Source organism: Cajanus cajan, chromosome 2, assembly GCF_000230855.2.
Source record: "Cajanus cajan strain Asha chromosome 2, NIPB_CcT2T_4, whole genome shotgun sequence".
Taxonomy (NCBI): Eukaryota; Viridiplantae; Streptophyta; class Magnoliopsida; order Fabales; family Fabaceae; genus Cajanus; species Cajanus cajan.
The window spans coordinates 41435677-41455303 of NC_138518.1; the positions used below are offsets into that span (position 1 = coordinate 41435677).

Genomic DNA, 19627 nt, shown 5'->3' on the forward strand with positions numbered 1-19627 from the left:
TGAACTACCCTACCTATGACAAGGAGTTGTATGCTTTAGTTCGTGCCCTTCAAACTTGGGAACATTATCTTGTGACCAAGGAATTTGTTATTCATAGTGATCATGAATCACTTAAATACTTGAAGGGTCAACATAAGTTAAATAAGAGGCATGCAAAATGGGTTGAGTACCTTGAGCAATTTCCTTATGTCATCAAATATAAGAAAGGCTCTACAAATGTAGTTGCTGATGCTTTGTCCAGAAGACATGTGTTGTTAAACATCCTAGGTTCTCAAATACTAGGGTTTGATGACATAAAGGAATTGTATGAGAAAGACCTTGATTTTGCTAACTTTTATTCTCTATGTATTCAAAAACCTTATCAAGGTTACTATATTTCTGAGGGGTTTCTTTTTAAGGAAAATAAACTTTGTATTCCCCAAGGGTCTATTAGGAAACTCTTGGTAAAGGAGAGCCATGAGGGTGGGCTCATGGGGCATTTTGGAATTGAGAAAACTCTTTCCCTTTTGAGAGAGAAATTTTTTTGGCCTCATATGAAAAAAGATGTTCAAAGATTTTGTAGTAGTTGCATAGCATGTTTACAAGCTAAGTCTACCACAAAACCTCATGGACTATACACCCCCTTGCCAATATCCAATGCTCCTTGGGTAGACATTTCCATGGATTTTATCCTTGGATTGCCTAGGACCCAAAGAGGAAAGGATTCCATCTTTGTGGTTGTGGACCATTTTAGTAAAATGGCACACTTTATTCCATGCCACAAAGTGGATGATGCAAGTAGTGTTGCTAAGTTATTCTTTCAAGAAATAGTGAGACTCCATTGGTTACCTAAAACTATAGTCTCCGGTAGAGATGTTAAGTTCCTTAGCCATTTTTGGAAAACTCTATGGACAAGGCTAGGAACTAAACTACTATTTTCTACCACATGTCATCCCCAAACTGATGGGCAAACTGAGGTAGTTTATAGGTCTCTTGGGACTATGTTGAGGGCAATCCTCAAAGGCAACAAAAAGTCATGGGATGACTATCTCCCTCATGTGGAGTTTTCCTATAATAAGGTGGTCCATAAAAACACTAACATGTCTCCTTTTGAGATTGTTTATGGTTTCAATCCTCTAACTCCTTTAGATTTATTACCCCTTCTCGATGTTGCTTCCTTTATTCATAAAGAAGGCATATCTAGGGCTGAATTTTTCAAAAACTTGCATGAGAGGGTTAAAAATCATATTCAATCCCAAACAGAAAAATATGCAAAATATAATAATAAAGCTAGAAAGGAAGTTGTCTTCAAGGAAGGAGACTGGGTTTGGCTGCACCTTAGGAAGGATAGGTTTCCTTCCAAAAGAAAGTCCAAACTTAGTCCTAGAGGAGATGGACCCTTTCAAGTCCTTAGAAAAATAAACAATAATGCCTATGTCCTAGATCTCCCTTCTGAATATGGTGTAAGTCCTAGTTTTAATGTTTCTGATTTGTCTCTTTTTACAGGACTTGCTACCCAAGAGGAGTATGCTTTGGATTTGAGGACAAATCCTCTACAAGAGGGAGGGAATGATGGAGGAGGCCCATGGGCCAAGGGCCCAACTACTAGGGCTATGGCAAAGAGGATCCAAGAGGAGTGGGCCCAAGCTCAAGGAAAGCCCATCACACTTTTTAGTTGGGCTTTGATTCAAGCCCAAGTAGAGTAGGAGTAGTGTAGGTTTGGGCCTTAGGGATTGTATTTTGGCCACTTAGACTAGGAATTTCATTTCATGGTCATTTGAATTTAGGGTTAATTTAGGGTTACATGTGTATTATCATTTGAATGTAATTAGCATGACATTTGGTATGCATTTCGGCCATGTGCACACATGCACATGGTGTGACCGAAATGCAACTCAAATGGATGCCAAATTACATCCCAAATGAGTGCACATGGGTGGTGACCGGGATTGGCTCCAAAATTTGAATTTTGAATTCAAATTTTGGGCGCCTAAGGTTAAGTAAACCATACCATAGTTTCACTTAACCTTAGGCTAACCCATGGTTTACCTAAACCTAATTTTCCCTATAAATTCATTATGACCGAAGTTTGTAACACTTTTGGAAATTATTGAATGAGTTTTCTTCAATTGAAACCTCTCCCTCCAAAAGTCTCTCTCAACCTACCTCTACCCTCCTTGATCTCCTCTCTTTGTAGAGCTATGTTGCCATACTTCTATCCGGACTTAGCTTGGTCAAGGTTGGGTCACCTTGTTCTTCTTGGAAGCTCCTATTCCTTGCTCTTCATCCAAGGATCCGAGAAGAATTGAAGTCTTCCTTGAGGTTTCTTCAAGTGGAACCTCATCAATTTTTGTCATCCCTAGTTGAGATGTCATTATTTTATCCTCGCAAAATTAAAGATATCTATTATGTCAATACAAAACTGATAACGTTACAAAAAAAAAACTTAATGATATGGACTAAAAAGATTAAAAAATACAAAAATAGGGATTAAAAATATATGTCTTATACCTTAGAGACTAAATTGGATTGAAAAGATAAGCATAAAAACTAAAAATGACTATTTTAAACTATAAGAACTAAAAGTATAAGGAAAAACTCATGTCACATATTGACTAAAGATATGACAAATAAAGAGTTTATGAGTGAAAGACAATCTCATTAGTGCAAAAAATACTTTTAAGAACAAGGTTTTAAAATCGGTTAACAGGGGACTGATTTTAAAAAAGACGCGGTGACATCTTTGTAAATAATGCTACCATTTTTAAGATCGGTTAAAATTTAGCTGATTTTAAAAGACCTTTTAAAATCGGTTAAATTTTAACCGATTTTAAAAAGTATATTCTCTTTGTCTTTTAAAATCGGTTCACAAAGAACTGATTTTGTATAGTCTATACAAAATTGGTTTCTTTTGGAACTAATTTTGTTTGCATCATACAAAATCGGTTCTTAATAAACCGATTTTAAATACCTTACTCAAATTTGCTCCCTCATATTCTCGCGCAGGTTTATCTCTCGAACAAATCTGTTCTTTGTCTTTGTTGTAGCTGTTCATCTTCGTTGTAGATTTTAAACCGACGGTGGCCATTCATCATCGTTGTTGTTCATCGCAATTTCGTCATCTCCCATAAGGTATGTTGTTGTTTGATTATAGCTGGCCACATTAGGGTTCTTTTCAAGCCAAAGAATGGATTATGGGTTTCATAATTATTTGAACAATACTGATGAGGTTCTTCCTTATTTAAATGCCCACAAAGACTTAGTGAAGAGAAACAACCTTCGTATGCCTGAGAAATGGGTGTTGAACGAGCATAACAAGACTTTCATAGAGTGGTTCAAAAAGAATGTTGGGACAGATTTAAATGTTTCTGAAACTTTACAACGGCTAGCTCAAGGACCTAACTTTGATGTGTTTACTTTCTATGGATATGACATTAACAATTACTCATTTTATACAAAGGCACAAGATGACAAAAGTACCATGAAAAAAAGTGGTGTTATGATAGTTGCTCAATCTATGCATTTTTCATCGAAAAATGATAAGAACCTCATCACAGCATCCATGTGTTATTTTGGAGTTATTGAAGACATATGAGAGGTTGATTATGGTCCATTCCGAGTACCTGTATTTAAATGCAAGTGGGTTGATAGTAACAATGGTGTCAAAATTAATGAACTTGGATTTACCTTGGTTGACCTCAATAAAGTTGGTCATAAGGAAGAGCCTTTTATCATGGCTATGCAAGTAAAGCAAGTATTTTATGTCACTGATCCATCTAACAATAGGTGGTCAATTGTTCTACAAGGTAAGAGTAATAATATAGGTGATGAATTTGGAGATTCAATTGATATTATGGATACTCCTTCTTTGTGCAAACAGGTGCCAACTATTAATGAAGAAGATGATGTTGATAATGTACATGCCACTCGTGATGATCATCAGGAAGGAATATGGTAGAACATTCAAACTTGATCATATTTCCAAAATAGGTTATTATAGTTTTTTTTTTTGTTAGTTACTTCTATTTATATTTTATTTTTGTTATCACTTTAAGTATTATTTGTTATAAATTCAATTTTATACTAATGACTTGTAATTTTTTTGTTTCTGTCAACAGATAAATATGGATGAACATCAAGACTCTCCTTTAGACTCTACACAGACTACAGCCAAGAAGAAAGTCAGAGGTCCCACTAGAATGAAGAATGTCACATCCAAACGCCTTCATGAGGAGAGATTGCATGTTGATATTGATGAGATAACTAGGAGACCTATGGGAGACTCAGCTGCCCAATTTATGATTACCATGGGGGTTCTTGCTAGAACCAAGGTTTCTATTTTATTGCCTAATTGGGATCATGTAGAGGAGGTTGTCAAGAACCATTGTTGTGATGTCTCGTGGGGGTTATCCATGGATTAAGAAAAAGTTGATGAAAGAGAAGGCTATGAAGCATCAAGTTAGCCAATATGAGACTACAATTAGTGGTCCTCCTTCTCCACCCACACGCCATGAATTATGGAAGTTTGCTTGCATAAAAAAAATGGGCGAGTTTACAACTGAGGCAGCAAAAGAGATTGCAAACAAGATAGTAAGTATAATTGTTTTGTACATATGATGCTAATTAACATATGGATCAATAGATGTTTATTAAATTGTTTTTGTGTCTTGTATTGTAGGATATATTGGAACAACAGTCCATAGAGGGATCTTTTATTTCCCATGGACGCTAGGATATACTCACAGTTGCAATTGGGAAGCCTGAGCACCCAGGTCGGATTTGGGTTGCTGGTGGAGGTCATAGTCTACAAACCTACTTTGAATCACGCTCATCTTCACAAACATCTGGCACGGTGGACCAGTTGGTGGAACTAAAGGTCTCTCAAGTTATAGCAACTTATGAGCAAAAATTTAGTCAGATGCATGAGAAGATTCATAAGCAGCTACAAGAGGACATGCAAAGACAACTACAAGAGCATATGCAATCACTCAGCCAACAATTTCAACAAAGTACTCCACTAATAGAACCATTTATTGCACGTGTGAGTACAAAGGGATCATCTGCATCTATTAATCCCTCTATTACTGTCACTAGCTCAGGTACATCTAATAAATGTGAGTTGTTTGTGGATGGATCACTCAATCCTGTGAGTATAGGGCAGATTCACATATTAAGGTCCACTATAAACCATCAAGTCATGGGAGATGATATGGTTAGGGTTTCAGTGTTGGATGTGAGACAACCAGAGGCTAGAGTTCATGTGCCCACAGAGAAGGTTCAGACAATGGGACAAGCCTTGAACACCTTCCTTCAGTGGCCTCATAAGTTAGTAAAGGTGATATCTACGAAGGTATATTATTTAAATAATATTTAATTTTAAGTTGGTGTAATTTTATTATAATATTGTATAATATTAATTTTGTACTTTGTGGAATAGGATATTGTTACCTCACCAAAGGGTAAAGGGACGGTCATTGTTACCTCTTCTAGAAATCTTCCTCCAATAAAGAGGCTATGGAGATTAGTTGCAGATATGGAAGATGACGAGCAACCTAAACAACTCCCTTGGCCTCCTGAAGTGTTTAACATGTCTAATAAAGTACCTCTATATATAAGTTAGAGTGATATATCAGAGATTACAAATGGTCATTGTATGCTAAAAATATCAATTTTGCAGTTATGGTTGTTGTAAGTATTTAAATTATTTTTAATTATATTTTGTTGATTTTTTCTAACATTGTTTCTAACGTTGTAGATTTATCCATAAATTGAGCGTGGATAAGGGAAATGATCACATATATGGATTTTTGGAACCTGAATCAATCCAAAAAAGTGGGAACAAGGTCGAAGAAATACAAGCTTACATTCAAAATTGGATGTCTGACTTAAATAAAAAAGTTTACTTGGCCCCTTATTTTTCTGTGTAAGTATACTTTTATATAATTAAATATAATTTTTTATAAAACTATTTTCTATTACTCATAATTTCTTAATGCAGTGCTCATTGGAAACTTTTAGTTATTTGTCCTATGGACAACATAGCTGTATGCATTTGCTCGTTGCATAAACTTCCTCCTATGGATTTTAGACAATTATTAGATAGGTAAATTGTTTAAAAATGTATAATTTATTTTATTGATTATCATTACATTTGACTTTAAACTATAATCATAATGTCATTTTATCATTAGGGCCATGGAAGGATATCATATACTTAAAAGTTTAAAGTTGAAGAAAAAAATGAGTTGGGTCTCTCCTAAAGTAAGATTTTAATTCTAGCAATGATATTTTTTTAAGTAATTTTTTTTTGAATTACTATTCTATTAAAATTGATTTTATATTCTTTTTGTAGTCTCATAAACAAAAAGGAAATTATGAATGCGGATACTATGTACTGAAGATAATGCATACTATTGTTGATTCAAAAATAGTATCTGGGTGGACTGAAGTAAGTTTTACAATTTTGAAAGTTTTTTTTTTTAAGTTCTCATTCTATATATTTTATGAATTATTACTAATTATTTTAATTTTTCTTAACAGATATTTATAGATCGATCACCGTTGCCGCTAGAAGACATAAACACCATTAGGGAGCAATGGGCCACATTTTTTATTGACCATTACTTTAACTAGTTTGGGCTTATGTTTTATAGTATTGCTTTAACTAGTTAGAACTTACATTTCATTGAGTAATGTGGTCCATTTATGTATTAGATGTATTTAAAACTATTCAATTATATATATATGGTTGACATTTATCATCTCTTCTCATTTGTATGCAATTTGGTTCATTGAGAAGTAACATAGAAAATACAAATGTTTTGGTTAATTGAAAACATTTGAACTGTCTAGTATTTATTCATTTGCAGGTTCTGTTCTGAGGTGCTCCCAAAACAAGTCAAACATTCAAAAAAAAAAAATCACTACTTTTAAGATCGGTTATGCGACAACCGATTTTAAAAAGTTAGACTTTTAAAATCGGTTGTTTCACAACCGATTTTAAAAGTTAACTTTTAAGATCGGTTGTTTTATAATTGATCATAAAAGTCAAGACTTTTAAGATTGTTTATAAGACAACCGGTCTTAAAAGTTAACTTTTAAGATCGGTTAATAACCGATTTTAAAAGTCTAACTTTTTAAAATCGGTTCTTTTAAAATTGGTTGTGGAACCGATTTTAAAAGTTAAAAATAACCGATTTTAAAAGCTTTTTTTTCACTAATGTCTTCACCTTATAAGACAGTTTTGTAAAATTAAATTAGATGCAAACTTGCTTTCTAAAATAGTATGATATGAAAGTTACCCTAGATCTACTATAAAAAGAGTCACTCACCATTGATACACACCAAATTCAATAATAATAGACATGAGGGTTGTAATGATATAAATTTAAGCCTTTCCTATCTTAAGTCATTAGAAAATGCTACTCACTATTTACTCATACATCAAATTCAATAGTGTTGAACGTAATAAAGTGTATTAAAAAAAGATCAATGTCTTACATCAACTAGAAATATGACAAATAAATAATTTATAATTGAGAGACAACCTTAACTTATAAGTTAATTTTATAAGATTGAATTAATTTTAAATTCACTTTCTAAGAAAAAAATATATTAAGTAAACTATTGAAATAAAATAAATAAATAAATAAATAAACCTAGAAAAGTGAAGTGTTCAAACATTACATATCATTAAAAAAAATTGTCATAAGGAAAAGTTAGGAAATGAAAGTTATAGAATCTCCTCATCTTAGCTATTATATTTTATAAAGAGTTAATCATCTATACACTGTTAGTGTAAAGTTTTTTACACTGGCAACCAATCATATTTTAAATTATTTTATTTTATTTTTATTTCATTAAATAAGTAACTGACATGACACTATTAAAAGATATGATTGGTTGCCAGTATTAAAAAACTTTATACTAGCAGTATATAAGTGCTTAACTCTTTTATAAAAGATATATTACTATTTTTACATAAACAATTTTTTCATAGGGTATTTCATCATCTAAGAATTTACAAATGTAAGGGTATGTCCATCTTCAGTCTTCAGTGATTTTAAGTACATGTTATAATATCATTAGCTTGAAATTTAGTTTGGTTATGACAAAGTCCCTTTAAACTAATATTCATGATTCTATTTTCGTGGGGGATTATTGGTTCGTTGATTGATCTTTTGGATGGAGGAACGAAGTATTTTTCTGGGTTGAACTCATCGAGTTACCATGTTGATAACATAGATTAATGAGTTTATTTGTCCAATTTAATATGTAAAAATAAACAAGTTGAGAAGTTGGTGTATCAAATTTAACCTAATTTGTCATCCATATTTAAAAGTAGCATAAAAGCAGGTTCTTACATCAAGAAGGAAAAAAAAAAAAAAAAAAAAAAAAAAAAAAAGCTTATTACTGTAGTGAATCTTCCGGTATTGTAGGAAAAAAAAACATATAAATTAGTAAAAACAAATTTCGTGTTACACGTGATAAAATCTTAAACATTTCATTAATCTTACGGTTCATAAAAGCAAAATTGCACTATGCCTTTTCCACTTGCGTAAGGCAATTCAAATCCGTAACATTACCCAAATCTTAATGCATGAATCTTTAATTGCCAACAAAAAATGGATAAATATTTTCTAATAAATTTATAATTAATCAATCAAATTTTAGTTCTTTCTAATGATCATAATATTTAGGAATCACAACTTCAAATCCCATATGCAAAAGAACTTCCACCTACCAAAAATCTCCTAAATCAAATAAATAAATAATAAATAAATAAAAATGAAAGGATTAACATTTAACATTCTATTTTTCCTTTAATATAAAAAATTGTTTTCACAAAGTAGTGGACAAAAACAACCTTGTTGTAATTCATAAATTACAAGTCATGACGTAGAGTAGAGGTGCATGTGCCACGCGATTGATTCTGGAAATTGGGTCCTAAGTCCTACAATAGTGTTTTAACAAACATAACATAATAGGGTCCTTGTGCTGAAGCAGCAACAGCAACATCATCGCCTCCACCAAGTAACTTTCGCATTTTCTTTGCTTTAATCTCTCTTATTTCCAAATTCATTTTAAATAATACTTTAATTCCTGTTAGTGGTAGTTACATAGCTTGTAGTTTTCGCACTCTAACTGTTCGTAGAAATGCCTGTTCGATATTTCGCTACAACTAAAGCTGTGATCGCATTGGTTTTCATTATTCGATCCAATTAACAATTTTTGTGTGCTTTGATCTTGTGGGCTCGGTGACTTGCTCGTTATTGTGAATGGGTCATGGGTTTTATTGGGCGGTGATGGTCCACTAGGGAACAATAAGATTGGGGTTGTGGGTGAGTTCTTTTTGCAGAAGTTGTCTCTGTTTTTGAGATTTTAAGGTTATTAGCCGAAGTTTGATTAAAAGCTTTACTACTGATCGGAAGCTGAGAAGAAGAAAATTTGAATGAAAGAGAATAGTTCTTGTTAGCATTGACTGCTGAAAACATTTATCAGTTGCGAAGTATGTCATGGCCACACACTTAACTATGCTAACATAGTAACATCTTGTCTTTATGCAAGGGGTGCATACTTAGTATTAACTAATATATGAAGACTAGGTACTTGCATGATGAATCCACCAGAAATACATTGAATTTTGTGTGATTTAGTTCTTGGGATTTTTCCTATGTTGGTGCTTGATTATGTTTCAGATAAGAAATGCTTGATAGACAATGTTTTACTTTCATTTGATAGGTGGGCAACTGGGAGTATGCATTTGTGGGCTAGCTACCCATTTTTGAATTCTACTGTTTGCTTTTCAATGTTATTTGTGAATAGAATAACGCTCCTTGGAGCCATGAGTTCAAGCTAAAAATTTTGGTCTTAGTTTAATTGTCCAGTTTTGCATAAAGTACTTAGCTTATAGTGGTTTTGTGTAATTATCTTTGAGGCAAGCATCAAAGTTTACTTTTTATATGATTGTATGTATAACTACATTGGTCATTGCCTTGGGCTCAAGTTGGAAATTTTAAGCTCCATATAAAGTTGCAACTCGAATTACTTATAGTATATGGTTGTCACATTAGTGGTATCAGAGCATAACATTTAAACAGATTTATGTTGGGTAGCTTAGACAATGGACTGGCAGTATGTAGGCTAAAGATATTATCCCTCAAACTCTGGTAGTCTTCTTCTATGCTTCTCTGTCTGTGAATCCAGGCATTCCCTTATTTTAATGGAATCAATTTCTTGTAAGCTATAGTATGGTGTTTGGCATTAGGTAAGGGGAGCAATTGATAGGGATGTCAAATAGTAGAAATTATTAGATATAGATCAAGTCTAACTCAACCACAAAAGTTAGCTCAAGAGGGGAGGATTGTCATAGTCTTAACATGCCCGTCTCATACCAGGACTAACATCTGCCGGTGGCCCAACATATTGTCAAGGAAGGAGAATTATTCAATTCGTACAAGTAGTATTTTGATTATATTCCTTGCTGACATGGGATATGTTAACAGAAGTTAAAAGACGCTAAAAGTGATGCCAGATCTCTATGAAAAAGTGGCAGTGGTAGAGCAGTACTAGAGGCACAGTGTTGGAATAGAGGAGAGATACTTGAGATATACAAGAAGTTTAACTAAAATGTTTAAAACTGCTTGTTTTTATTTCTAAAAAAACACTCTCAGATGAACTTGATTTTTTTTTACCCTTTTTGACCTTTAGCATATTATAGAACCCAAACCCAATTAGTGGAATAAGGTTTGGTTGTTGTTGTAGCACATCTTTTCTTGAAGGGTCGTGCTCACACAGATTGCCCGATGTAATCCATGTGTATCAAATCTGACAAAAGTACTAAATCAAGGGGAGTCTGGCTTTTTAATAAAGAAAATGCTATGAGTTATATGATTAGGAGTTTGATGAATCTCATGAAGAGAATTTGAGAATTAACTCTAAATGCATTGAAAAATTAGTTTGCTCCTAGTTTCAGAGATTAGATTAAGTTATTCATTCTTAACACATCTGCAGGTTTAGATTATAGGATATAATTTTGAAGGGGAAAAAATCAATCCTCTAGTAACTTCTAAAATATATATTGTTATGCATACATGCATCTACATAATAACATAATATTTTCTATGTACACATAATGATATCTTTATTGCAATTTCTACTTCAGTACGTATATCAGTATTGTGATGGATGCAACTTTTATCTATAGGCACCCAGGTGCAGCAGATTTAATGAATGGTGGTTCTGCATCTAGTAACTTGAGGGCAGCTTTCTCCCATTGTGTGCAACAAGTGCGCAGTTATGATTACCATCACTATCTTTGCCTTCTTGAGCTGCCTCCGTCTATGCGGAAGGCTGCATTTGCACTCCGTGCTTTGAATGTTGAAACAGCTAGAGCTATGGATGTTGCTTCAGATCCCAGGATTGGCCTCATGCGCCTTGTTTGGTGGCAGGAAGCCATAGACAAAATGTTTGCCAATAAATTGATTGAACATCCAACAGCACAGGCCCTGTCATCTGTGATAGCTGAGACCAAAATCAGCAAGATCTGGTTGAAGCGATCTGTTGAAGCTCGGATCAACGATGCAAGAAGAGAGGCTACTGACATGCCAGAAACTATCGGAGAGCTGGAGAAATATGCCGAGGACACGGTATCAACTATGCTGTACCTAACACTTCAAGCTGGTGGTATCATGTCTACTACAGCTGATCATGCAGCATCACACATTGGCAAGGCTAGTGGGATTCTACTGCTGCTCAAATCACTGCCCTATCATGCGGCCCGCAACCGGCATTTTTCTTACATACCAACTGCAGTTGCATCCAAGCATGGTTTGATAGTTAAGCAGGAAGGTGGGGAAGAGAGGTGGGTGGATTCTCGTGAGGGCCTTTGTGATGCAGTTTATGAAATGGCATCAATAGCCAATGCACACTTAGAGAAGGCTCGGAAGTTAGTTGGAAGTGTGCCTGTTGAGGCTCATCCGGTGCTTCTTCCAGCAGTGCCTGCTCAGGTTCTCTTGGATTCCCTAAGAAAAGTCCAATTTGATGTGTTTGATCCAAGGCTAGCACGAGGGGTGCTGGGAATACCACCTTTGTGGTACCAGCTTAAACTCAAGTGGACTTCATGGAGGAGGAAATACTAACGAGTTACACCTAGCTTTAGTCGATTCATGGGACCCTGGACCTTTTTGCCTGGTAAGTGATGAGTATTTGTTTATTTATTTAACGACTAAATTCGCCACACCTGTTGTTGGCAGATAAAGTGGGCCTGTAAATGCTAAATCAACATTTTACTGCGGATTGATTGATACGTTTGTTTTGATGCAATTACTATTGCATTTGGAGGGATTTTTAATACATTTTAATTTGACAACGTGTTCCTCCTCTTTTATTAGGAGACGGCAGGGGAAATGAAATTATATAGACAGTTGAAATATAACCGAGATTATATTCCCTAATACTCATTGGTAGGGAACACTTTGTGTCTCTATATATTTATTTTTGAAAGAAAGATTTTTGCTAAATCTAAGGATAATAGTATCTAATACAAAAATGAAAATTAAAAGGGTGGTTATCAAAACTTATTCCCTTTATAATATGTATAGATTAACACAAGAAAATACTGCATGCAATTTATAAAGAAAAAAAATTAGAGCAATTATTTGAGTAATTTTAGAAAGTTATAGATAATGAACAAAGGCTAAAATGGCCCAGCAGTTATTGAAAAAAAAAATATCTTCTTTGTATAATGGTATAGATAGATAATTTTTTTTATAAAAAGTTGTTTGAACAATAGTTTAGGAATATGATATATTTACAACTAACTTTGAAAGATAATTTTAAGTTACAAAAGCTAATTATCTTTTTCGTGTTACTCTATTTTTCTTAGTGTATTTGGACGAGAAATTTAAATAGTGTAATTCATTTATTTGAAGAATTTTCAAATTCTTTGAAATGAAATGCTTTAGTTTTGACAGAAAATTTACAAAGAATTTAAAATTCAAGTATTTGTAAAATTTCTTAAAATAGTAGAATTTCAAATTCTCCCCAAAAAAGTAAGAATTTGAAATTTCTCATATTTATTTTTCTTATTTCACTTATATATTTTATTTTATCTCTTATCTCTTTATTCTTTAAATTATTAAATATTCAAAAATATTCTTAAAATAATTAAATACTATCTAATATTAATTTTAAAAATTATTAAATATTTTAAAATTGACTAGTATTTATTTTTATAAATTTAATTTAAAAATCTTAACATATGAATAAATTTTTAAAATCAATTTTACCATGATGGAATTAAATTATCATATCCAAACTAAAAATTTATATTTTTAAAAATTTAAAATTGACTTATCTAAACAAAATATTCTTATAATAATAAAAATTAAAATCAAAATAATTTAAATATAAAAATTTTAAATTCTTTAAAATTGCAAAATCCCTCATCCTAAGTACACCACGAAGTGGGGTCGTATATAAGATACTTTAAAATGTATTATGAACATCGTGATAAACAATTTTATTGATTTCTAATCCACGATGGTGGCTCAAATTGCATTATTGTAAATTTTGTGGATTGCATCGGATCAGCACGAGCATGAATTTCGAGAACCCTGCTAGCGGCTAGACATTGCGCCACTTAGCCTTAGATAAATTTTGGCAAAACAGACTCGTTAGGATCAAATGGGCAAATTATATATGCTTGCTTTAAATACCCAGACTACACCATTAACAAATCCTTCAGTAGTTTGGCCTAATTTCTGATGGAGAAGGATAAAGAAAGTAGCTTACATGAACACACTCATTAAATGGAAGTGTATACAAGGATATGTTTACTCTAAGAATAAGTTTAGATAAATTTACTTTATTTAACAACTTATGTTTTATATCTGTCAATTTAAATTAATAAAATAAAGTATTAAATAATTTTTAAATTTTTAAAAATTTGCATATTTAATCTATGTGTTTAAAATTTTAATTTCAACGATTAAATCGTTAAAATTTAATGTAAAATATGAGTTATTCGACTGAATAAATTTACATTAATTTTTTCTTAGAATAAATAGATTTCTTCTCCCCTTCCCTCTCTCTCTCTATCCAGCTAGTCGTAGAATAAAATTTTGAACTGCCTCCCTCCAAATAAATACCCTTTGATTTGCAAATTAGTAATCATATAACCTTTCCTTCTTTGATTTATTTGCATTGGTGCTTCCACTTCCATGCTTCCTAAAGTCGTCCACCTGCATCAGTGAAGCAACTACTTCCCGCACATAGAGTAACGTGTTCGTCATAAACATTTTGCTGTGCTGAAACTTAATAGATTGAATGATGGATAGTTTGTCTAATCCTTTTGTATTTTGTACTCAACTGATACTTTCGCAGTAACTAATACTGTTTAGCACTTGGAATTGGTTGCTCTTATCCTGTACATTTTTTGTAGAATGCCTTTTAGTCCTTTCTAATCTCAATCATGCATTAAAAAAGTAAGAGTTTCTTAAAAGAGTTGAGGTATTACAAAGTGCTCGAGTCAAAGTAGAGAATCAAAGTCAGCTGACAGTCTAACAAAAATCTTATATTTCGGTAAGGGTTTACTTGCTTCAAACTCTAGACATATTTGGACTTGGTTAAACCCAATCAATTCAAATTAGAAAGCTATACTTAGACTTATTTTCTAACATGTATCTAATTACAGAGAGAGTCTTGTATACCTTTCTATTCAACTCTATTCTCTGAAGGTTGAGAAGGTATATGCTATGTGAATACCACCATCCCAAACTTTCTTTTCAAAGTAAAATCAGTTTAATTGATATTAGTGGGACATAATAACTTTAAAATAACTCACGCACAACGAAAGGAATAGAGGAGGAAAACTGAATTCTTCACTTAATATATTTCATTTCCTAACATGATAATAAAACAATACAACATATGGCCTTTATATAGGCTTTACAAACTAATACAATATTATATTTAGGAAACTCATTTGTGAAGGAACGAGAAAGTTAGTATGCAAATTAGCTTTGTCCACCACAATTAATGGTGTCAAACTTTGCTACTGCAATTTCAATTTCGGATTTCAAGTGCGGCAGTACGGCTTTGTAGGCGCCTACAATCTTGATTTAATCAATTCTGACATTGTCTCCCTTAAATCAAGCTTGTATCATTCCAAGCATTTTCTTTAACTTATAAAATAACTCAGCTTTTAGAGGCTTTGTAAAAATATCTGCAACTTGTTCTTCAGTTGGACAATATTCAATTGCTACTTCTTTCTCAGCTACCAGTTCTCGGATTTTATGAAACCGAATATCTATGTGCTTGGACCGTCCATGAAATACTGGATTTCTGCATAATGCAATTGCTGACTTGTTATCACAAAATATCACTGTGGGAGTATCTTGCTTTTGATGCATCACTTCAAACATTCTTCTTAACCATACTGACTGAGTTGCACAACTAGCTACTGCCATGTATTCTGCTTCGGCTGTTGAAAGGGCGACAACAGGTTGTTTCTTTGAGGACCACGATACTGCTCCTGTTCCTAGATGAAATGAATACCCTGACGTGCTTTTTCTTGTTTCAACATCTCCTGCCCAATCACTATCTGTATATCCAACAAGTTTCACAACTTTAATGTTAGCATAAAAAATTCCCTCGGTCAGAGTACCTTTGATATATCTGAGAATTCTCTTTGCTCCTTGTAAATGACATGCACGTGGCTCTTCCATGAATCTGCTCAGCAGTCCTACTCCAAAGACAATATCTGGTCTAGTAGCAGTCAAATATCTAAGGCTTCCAATCAAGCTCTTGTAATATGTTGCATTAATTCTTTTTTCATCACTATCCTTTTTCAGCTTCAACTTTTCTTCAACAAGTGTTGAGATTGGCTTTGAATTCTCCATCTTGAATTTTTTTAAAACGTCAACAGCATACTTCTTTTGAGATATAAAAGTTCCATCATCCTGCTGAATGACCTCAATGCCAAGAAAGTATGACATTAGGCCCAAATTTGTCATCTCAAAACATTTAACCATAGCCTCCCTGAATTCTGCAATCATTTTTGGATTGTTGCCAGTAAAAATTAGATCATCAACATAGAGGCACACAATAAGAATATTGTCAGGGTCAACAAATTTGATATACAAAGTGTGTTCAAACGGGCATCTCTGAAAACCATTATGCACAAAATAAGAATCAATCTTCTTATACCACGCCCTGGGTGCCTGCTTCAATCCATACAATGCTTTCTTCAATCTGTAGACTTTATCTTCTTTTCCTTCAACTTCATATCCTGCAGACTGCTCAACATATACTTCTTCTTCCAAAGTGTCATTTAGAAAAGCAGATTTAACATCCATTTGATGAATTTTCCAATTATTTTGAGCTGATAGAGAGATAAGCATACGAATTGTATCTAATCTTGCTACAGGAGCAAATACCTCAAAATAATCAATACCTGGCTTTTGTTTGTACCCTTTTGCTACCAACCTTGCCTTAAGGCGATCAATTTCTCCACTGGACTTGTACTTAGTTTTGTACACCCACTTTACTCCAATTGGCCTTTTGTCTGCTGGTAAGTCTGTCAGCTCCCATGTTTGATTATTCTTAATGGCATGAATTTCTTCATCCATTGCTTTTCTCCAATGTTGATTATTTGAAGCTTCTTCAAAAGTTACAGGCTCACAATCTGCAAATAAGGCAAAAATTGATAATTTTTTCATCAGATGGGTCATTATCATTACCCACAACATAATCGTCCAATCTGGCTGGTAGTCTCCTTTGCCTTTGTGGTCTGCTTGATGTTTCTGGCTCATCAGGTGTTGGATCTATATGTCCATTCTCTTCTTCATAGTTTTCTGGGTTTACTGCAGGCTCCTTTTGGGCTTTGAAAGACCAATCCCACATTCCTTCTCCATCAAAGGTCACATCTCTACTGATAATTACTTTTTTTTGTCACTGGATTGTAAAGCTTATACGCCTTTGAGTTGGTGCTGTAACCAATGAAGATGCACTTCTCTCCTTTGTCATCAAGTTTCTTTCTGAGTTGATTTGGTACATGAGCATATGTTATACACCCAAAAATTCTGCGATGCTGGATTGAGGGCCTCCTTCCACTCCAAGCTTCTTCTGGTGTTTTATCACAAACACTTTTTGTTGGACACCTGATCAAAATATACACAGCAGTAGAAACTGCTTCTGCCCAGAATTCTCTAGGCATTTGTTTTGCCTTTAGCAAGCATCTCACCATATCCATGATTGTTCTGTTCTTCCTTTCTGCTATTCCATTTTGTTGAGGAGTGTATCTAGTTTTCATTTGATGCTGAATTCCATGGTGGTCAAAGAAATTTGCACAGGCAAGGTATTTTTGGCCTCTATCTGTCCTCAATGCTTTAATCTTGCAGCCACTTTGTTTCTCCACAAATGCCTTAAATGACTTAAAGGCATCACAAGCTTCTGATTTCTGTTTCAAAAAATACACCCAAGCTTTTCTGCTAAAGTCATCAATAAAAGTAATGAAATACCTGCTACCGCCATGTGTTGGTATCTCAACCATGCATAAATCTGAATGAACAATCTCCAATGGCTTTCTTGCTCTCCAGGACTTTCCAGTTGGAAAGGATTCTCTGTGTTTCTTTCCAATTTCACAAGTTTCACATATACCTTCAAGAATGTTTATAACAGGCAAACCAGATACATACTCTTTTCTAGATAAAAAAATTTAATCCAGAAAAGTGATATTGTCCAAAGCGCATGTGCCACAGCCAATCATCATTTTGTATAATGGAACTCAAGCAAGGAATTTTATCGTGTTGAACATTCAAAGGGAATAGTCGATTAGGAGTCATTTTTACCTTGGCAATGAATCTCCTATTTTTGTCAATCAACATACAGTAGCCATCATGAATCTGAACGTTGTAGCCTTTCTCTGATAATTGTCCCATGCTCAACAGGTTATGATGAAGACCAAGAGCATAGAAAACATCAGAGATGAAATTTTGAGAACCGTCCTTCAATCTAATTGCAACTCGACCTTTTCCCAAAATCGGAATGTTAGAGTTATTTCTGAATTTCACAGTAGATTTTACCGTTTCATCTAGTGAGAAAAATAACTCCTTTTTCCCACACATGTGGTTGCTGCAGCCAGTATCTAGGTACCATATATCTCCATCGCCTGAAAAATTATTTTCTACTAGAAGTAAGGTTTGTGGATTATCAGAACTCTCACCAGTATGCTTATATTGATTTTCTGCTATATTTGCTTCTTGTTTGAATCTACAATCTACAGCTCTGTGCCCGAACTTTTCACAGTGGTAGCAATTGAAATTTGTCCTCTCCTGGTTGGTGAAGGTGCCTCTTCCTCTTCCACGGTTGGTAGATCTGACATTGTGTCCACCTCTTCCTTGATTAGGTGGCCTGAAATTGTTATCTCTCCATTGTTGATTAAAATTACAATGACCTCTTCCTCTAAAACTACCATGACCTCTACCTCTAAAATTTATATTTCCACCTTCACGACCTCTACTGTCTTCACTTCGGCTGGGTTCTGCTATGTTGGTAAAATTCACCTGGCTTTTCAATGCTTTTTCATTTGCTTTTTCAGTTTTCTCCAAGATTCTGCTCACATGGCTTTCAATGCTACCTTGCAATTCTACAACTGTCATGATGTCTGTGTCGTGGGAATCAATTATTGTAGTTACCACATGATCAAACTTCATCAGCATTTGCTTTCAGGGATGTCTTCTTCATCGGCATGGTGCGTAGAATTTTCTCCACCACCTTACTTTCAGGGATGTCTTCTCCATACACCCTCATCTTATTGACAAGATTTGTTACCCGTGAAAAATATTGTTCCACTGTTTCTGAACTGGACATTTCATATCTTTCATATTCTCGACGCATGGATTGCAGTTTAGATTTCTGAGCTTTCTCTACTCCTTTGTATGATAGCTTCAAAATGTCCCACGCTTCTTTGGCTGTTTTGGCATTTGCTATTTTGCCAAAAATTGAATAATCTACACCTTGATGAATTTGTGATAGCGCCAACTGGTCCTTCCTTTGAGTTGCATCATCAGCTCCTTGTTGTAAGCCTGGTTCAATAAATCTCCAAATATTGTGAGCTTTCAAATGGGTGGACATCAACAATGCCCAATAATTGTAATCTAGTTTCCCATCTAATTTGGGACCGGACCAAACAATATTGTAGTTTGTGGTCATCTTTCTCTCTCAAATAGACTCTGAAAATTTTGATAAAGTGAGAACACTCTTGTTCCACACACTAAATATTTTTTTTTAAAATTTTTCACTAACTCTCTCATAAACTCACAAAACCAATGCTGGATCTGATGGCATCCTAGCTTGCATGAACTTGAGATGATCAACAAAGAATAGGACGCCTTCTCCAAGGATCAAGTTCTTCAAAGGTGGCACAAGGTTTTAGGGTGGATGATGATGGAATGGATGAAAATGGAGGTTGGGTAGAAGGTGTTTGAGGAAATGCTTGAGAAGGGTACTCTAGGGTTGGCTCACTTCATGATGATGAAGGTCACTTCTAGGGTTGTTTCTCTCAAGGTGGAGATGGGAGGGAGGTGGCCGAATTAGCCAAGGGTGACTAAGGAAAGATATAAAGGCACAAGAGGCTCTCTTTATA

The 19627-nt window shown here is 34.1% G+C and overlaps 1 protein-coding gene across 1 annotated transcript; it reads left to right on the forward strand.

Annotated features, from left to right (window-relative positions):
- Nucleotides 1-8852: 8852 nt before the first annotated feature.
- LOC109788389 (Terpenoid synthases superfamily protein) lies at nt 8853-12349 on the forward strand. The gene is made up of 2 exons (XM_020347102.3): nt 8853-9012; nt 11186-12349. The coding sequence occupies exon 2, from the start codon at nt 11208-11210 to the stop codon at nt 12117-12119; it is 912 nt and encodes a 303-aa protein (XP_020202691.1). The 5' UTR covers nt 8853-9012; nt 11186-11207; the 3' UTR covers nt 12120-12349.
- The last annotated feature ends 7278 nt before the right edge of the window (nt 12350-19627 follow it).